The following is a 6,000-nucleotide window of genomic DNA, read 5'->3' as shown; positions in this document are numbered from 1 at the left end:
TGTGTGTGTGTGTGTGTGTGTGTGTGTGTGTGTGTGTGTGTGTGTGTTGATGCTGGCTCTGTATCTGATACCTAGAGATACTGTGTGTGAACCAATCTATAGTTAACAGGAAATGTGTTTGTTCTTAGCCTTCAGTTCATAGCACTGAGTTCCATCTACTCTTTTTAAAAATTTTAATCATAGATACCAAGGAGGTCTTTGGGACCATCTGCCCAGGCAGCTGTGTGTGTTATCCAGGCTCAGCAGCTGCAGGGCAGGGGGGTGACTTAGAGTTTACATAAACATTCCACTGGCCCAGCTTCAGGCTGTCCCATCTCCCTAGCATCCAAGGTTTCGAGCTTTAGGGATATAGAGGGAGTCACTTAAAGCTTGTAATCCCAATCAAGACAACCTCTGTGTGACTGTATTCCTATCTCACTTTGATACTGGCCTACAACTGAATAATCCTCCCCCCACCTTTTTTACCCAGAGGTAGTCTCTTTCATGTACTAGAATAAAAAGCCCCTGAACTAGCTTTTTTATATGCCAGTAATTTCAGAAGGGATGTGCCCTCTTTGCCACAAAATTTGAGGTGTCCAGAATCAGCCTTATCATAAACCAGGGTCTGTATGGTTCTCCTAATCAGTCTCTCACCAGCTTTGCTCACCTCCAAGCCATCCTCTAGAGCTGCTGGAGTGTTATTTGACAAAAGCAAATCTGAGTAATTTTGCTTTGAATTCGTCAGTGGTTCCCCATCCTCTGAACAACCTGGCCCAGCACTCAGAGCCCATCACAACTGTCTCTCTCTGTGTCCTCCATGTACCCATAAGTCATCTTGTTCCAGTTTTTCTGAGGGATTTCCATCCTTTGTCTCTTGCCTTTGTGCTTTCACATGAGCTATCTTGTCTTCTCAGCATGGTTTTACCCACGCCTGCCTAGCCACCTCTTAGCCCTTCTCCAAAACTCATTGGAAGTCATTTCCTCAGGAAGTCTTCTGTAAGTTCTGTTGCTGTTTAGAAACTCTTCCTTTGTGCTCCCAGAGTATTCTGTTATGTTCTCAGCTCTACCATTACATTTGCTATATTGTACTTAAACATCGGCTCTCTTGTGTGTTACCACCACACAGCTGTTTGTGATTTTCCCGGGTGGAATGAGCTCTTAGTTATTTTTGTATCTTCAGACTTTTGCACAATGTCTGGAACTAGATAAGTGCTCAATTAATATTTTTTTGAAGCTCAGTTAATGATGCATGGCCCTCCGAGTACTTTGTCTTCTTGGTTACATCAAAAGCTTCAGATCTAGCTTCACATACCTCTGCAAGGCACAAAGTAGATGTACAGTAATATGTTGTTGGTTGATTCATTATAAATAGGTTGATTCCACACAAAAACAGCAGCATCCTAGTGTCACTCTTCCAGTGCCTCATCTAATTAATTGAGAATATCTTCTTAGGCTGTGTAATAACACTTTAGGGCAGATGTTTTCCCAACAGTGAGTTGTGACCCATTGGTGGGTCGTATAAACAATAAAGTGCACAAGACTAGCATTAAAAACACAAACAAACATGAAATAAAGTAGAGTAAAATAGATAAGAAAAATCTGTGTGTATCACACATGTAAAAAAGTTAAGTATTGTTTTATTTGTTACCTATGTGACATGTACTGGTTTGCAGCGTAAAAAGAGGTATTTCTTATTATGCATCTTAGTAAAAAAAAAAAAAAATTCTGGAAAACAATCTTTAAGAAAAGAATGAAATCCTACACACCCTGTCATTCCATTCTGGATTGAAATGTATCAGTGGAATCAGTAAGATGCCCCCCACTGGACTCAAATCATCCAGGAGCTTGTGCCCTTTTTGTTCAGGCACTGAGCTAATCCTTAGAGAGCAAGAATTCTGTTCTGAAATGAAAGATGGTCTTCTTGCTGGGAGAGAAATAGCTTTAAAAAAGCCTCTGTTGGGGCGCCTGGGTGGCGCAGTCGGTTAAGCGTCCGACTTCAACCAGGTCACGATCTCACGGTCTGTGAGTTCAAGCCCCGCGTCGGGCTCTGGGCTGATGGCTCAGAGCCTGGAGCCTGTTTCCGATTCTGTGTCTCCCTCTTTCTCTGCCCCTCGCCCGTTCATGCTCTGTCTCTCTCTGTCCCAAAAATAAATAAACGTTGAAAAAAAAAATAAAATTAAAAAAAAAAAGCCTCTGTAGAGTTTTGTGTCCATTTTTTTTTATTATTAAGCATTTAGACATTAGGTAAAATTTACTCTCTTGAGCCTACTTCCCTCCTTCTTTAAAAATGATGCTCTCTGATAAGGATTAGAGCTAATTGATCTTTAAGATGTCAGTTTCATACTCCATTTTGCAACTGCAATTATAGCCTAATTTAAGGTTATTATGATTCAGTTATCCTGGAATAGGCTACAAAGGTCTTGTAGCTGCAGGGTGAATTGACTGGAATCAGTTTTCTGGAAGAAACAGGATGGCTCATTTTCTTCTTGTGTCTCTGAAAGTGACCCCATGGCTTTGGAGCTGATCTAGAGCAGGGAGTGAAGGGGCAGGAAGCTGTCAACCAGTTGACTGTTTTGAAATTTGTTTCTGCCACAGGTTGGCAGGCACTACCTTTTTTTTTTTTCTTTTTTTACTTACTCTTTTGTTGGCAAGTTTCTAAAAGCACAGCAGTGGCTGGGGTAAGTCAGTGTGGCATCCAGGAGGTTGGTGAATTTTTCCCTTGATGGCAGTTTTTTTAGAGAATAGGATGATGTGGCAATGAGTGTATGGATGGACTCCAGCCCATAGCTAGGCAGGGCTTGCAATTTGGTGGATGAAATATCCCTGAAAAATAGAAAGGAGCAAGCCTTTTTGTTTACTGTATAGGATGAAACCTCCTCTCAGCAATAGTACTGTTCTAGGTTCTGAGGAATCTTTTCTCCATCTTGCCTTCCCCCTAATTCTCCATTCAGTTACTCTCATTAAGATAAAAATTCAAAATCTATGCTGTGTTTTTTTCCTCATATGCACTCCATTATTCCTTTCAAGGTTGAGTGTAACTCCTTACACCTGTCATACATTCATTAGCATTTCTCCCCCACCTCTCTCCACTTAGCAGGCATGAAATAACTACTTGCTTTGTGAGACAGTAGACACATGCAGTGACATCAGCTTTTGTGCTGTATCCCAGGGGGAAATACTCAGGGCTTCAGATGCCTCCGTCTTTGTTCAAGCCCCACAGGGTAGGTTTTCATGAAGCACAGATTGCTTATACTGCTAGGAGCTGCTTATGGCCTTAGCTGTCATCTGCCTGGGATGCAGACTGCACCTTCTCTAAAGGCAAACTGGATTCACCAGTCCAAAGCAAGCAAGCAAGCACTTGGCCGGGCAAGCAGAACTGTGTGGAAAGCTTAGGTTTTGTAAACAAGGTCCCAAACTTTTTGGCTTTTCTAGACTTGAGAGAATGTCTGAGAACAAGGTAAATGTGAAGAGGAAGAAGAGTCTTTGGAAATTTTGAAATCCTGCCCATCTCCTAAGTGGTTGCTGCTGATGCCCCCATGAAACTTTTCCAGCAGCACAGTCCCCCTCAGAAAATTGTCCCAATGCTTAGTGCCCAGCACATGGGAGGGGATCAATAGATGACTGATAGATGAACTTGACAACATGGAGCGATGGCTAGTGTGGGCCTTTGGTGGAACAGTTAAGACAGCAGAATTTACCTCAGGGGCTTCAGATTACTGCTGCTTTTGTGTACTCGTTGATTTAGGTAACCAGTGTTCTCATCCTGCTTTATAGAGTTATCCTGAATGTGTTAGGGATACAGCACACAACTTGTGCGTGTCTGATGGTTTTTTATTTTTTTTTGAGGGGGATATATATTTTAAATTAGGATAGTAGAAAAGGCAAGGTCTTATCATGGAGGAGTAAAATTTCTGATAATATATTTTCAGTCTCAGTAGAAGACCAGTGGGGAAGTATTTTTGGGTTGTGGGTGGAAGGAACTCTCCTAGACACCACTTACATTCTAAGGGTGTAATGAGAACAGCTGCTTAATGAAATAAGACTAGGTCTGGTCCAACTGTTCTGGCCAAGACAGGGCCGGTGTCTCCAGTACTCGCAGTTATTTCTAAGCAGGTGGATGAAGCAGCTCTTCAGGCAAAGACTAGCAGGCAGGGTGTCTTATGACCACACTAACTTCATCATATACTGTGTCTGACCCAGAGGCAACTCTCTTTGGCTATCTAGTGGCTGGGTTGGTAGCCAGCTTGCTCTAAGAGCTCTGCCTACAGGGTGCGCTAGACTGCAAAGTCTTCAACCAACCTGTACGATTATGCGTCTGGTGTACTTTGAACATGAGACATACAGGACCTGTGCGGCAGGGTGGCAGAAGCTGAGACACAGCAGAGAAAACACTTGGCATGAGCCATGAGGTAGTGGAAGCAAAAATATGAGGTTGAGTAGAGAGAGAGTGAGGATTGAGAGTGATGGAAGTTAGGAAATTGAGAAGGTCTGGAGTTTTTGTGGCAGGAATTAGGAAGTAAACAGAGTCAAGGGTTGATGGTTGCAGGAATTAAGAAGTAGAGTCAGAATGGATACTGGCAGGAGCTGGGGATTAGGTGAAGTCAGGGGTTGACAGTGCTGTGGGCTAGGAACTGGATGCTGTCTGGGGTTGACAGTAGTGGGGGTTAGGAAGTAGCACAGAGGTTGACAGTGGCAGGGTAGGAAGCAGAGTCAAGAGTTAGTAGCAAATAAGGGTTAAGAAGTATTTAGGAGTTGATGGGGGCAAGAACCTAGAAATAGAGTTGGGATTAATAATGGTGGGAGTTGGAAAGTAGACAAAATCATGAGTTGATACTGGTAGGAGCTCCAGGATTAAGAATTACTGGGTTGGTTCATTCCTTCCCCTGATCAAAACTGTAAAGCCTCATGTCATCTCAGAACACAGGTGAAGTCCTTATAATGGTCATAAGGCCCTTCAGGACCCAGCTGTCTGCCACCTCTCTGTCCTTATGTTCTAGAACTCTCCTCTTTGCTTGCTCTGCCACACTGGCCCCCTTTCTTTTCTTCCATTACACAAGGCAAGTTCCTGCCTCTGGGCCTTTGCTTTGCCCTTCCCTCTACCTAGAATGCCCCTCCTGTCAATACCTACATAATTTGCTCCCTCACTTATTTCAGGTGTTTGCTTAAATGACACTTTTCAGGTTAGTCTTCCCTGACCATCCTTTTTAAAATGGTAACTCTCTCTCCCTAGAACTCCTCCTTCAGCCAACTGAATTTTTCTCCCTCACAACCAGCGCCTACATCTGCATACTACATATTTTATTTACTTATTTGATCCTCGTCTGTCTTCCCCCATTCTGTGAAGGAAGGCAGACATCTTTTTCTTATGCTCTGTTTCTCTCTCTCTGCCTAATCCAGTACCTAGCACACAGTAGGGACTTACAAAATCATTATGGGGTTAATGAATGGATGAATGACTGAATGAATAAGCAAGCAAATGAACTGGATTACACTGTTCACTCTCCTTCTAGCACTTTCCTAATTTCAAAATCACCCGCTTGTTTGTCTATTTATTGCTGTCTCCCCTCGGTGACTCTAATCTCTTTAAAGGCAGGGACCAGAGCTATTATGCTCACCAGTCTCTCTGGCATGCTGCCTGGTAAACGGGATGTGTTCAATCAGTGTTTGTTGAGTGAATGAGTAACAGCATACTAGAGTAGGCAGTAAAGGGCCTGGCACCTCTGTGGAGGAAAGATGAGGTCACCCCACGTTAGAGCTGCAGAGCCTCTGGAACCCTGTTGTCTTTTTCCTCGAAGTCTGACTACAGCTACAGTCGTTTCCTATGGGATATTCAGGATTTCCAAGGCTTTGTCAGGAGACTCTTGATTCAGTTTCCTGTTCCTTTACACGTTCTCGCATGTCCTCACACAAAACTACCAAGAGTTGAGGAAACTTGGTTCTGTTGTTTGCCTCCTCAGGGAGCCTGATGCACAGTAGCTCAGCTCTGTTTGGACAAGTGCCACGGGAAAGTCTGATCTCTGG

General features: G+C 43.3%; 1 protein-coding gene across 6 annotated transcripts in view; it reads right to left on the bottom strand.

Annotated features, from left to right (window-relative positions):
* LHCGR (luteinizing hormone/choriogonadotropin receptor) overlaps positions 1–6,000 on the bottom strand; it is a 60,553-nt gene that overhangs the window by 12,862 nt on the left and 41,691 nt on the right. For all 6 annotated transcript variants that reach the window (XM_040453793.1, XM_040453795.1, XM_040453794.1 and 3 more), the window contains one exon: positions 2,617–2,802. In XM_040453793.1, coding sequence (XP_040309727.1) covers positions 2,617–2,802 — 186 coding nt within the window. The remainder of the gene's footprint in view (positions 1–2,616; positions 2,803–6,000) is intronic.

The sequence above is a fragment of the Herpailurus yagouaroundi genome, unplaced genomic scaffold (assembly GCF_014898765.1).
Source record: "Herpailurus yagouaroundi ecotype Mexico unplaced genomic scaffold, PumYag 210, whole genome shotgun sequence".
NCBI lineage: Eukaryota > Metazoa > Chordata > Mammalia > Carnivora > Felidae > Herpailurus > Herpailurus yagouaroundi.
This window is presented reverse-complemented; position numbering and strand designations above follow the sequence as displayed.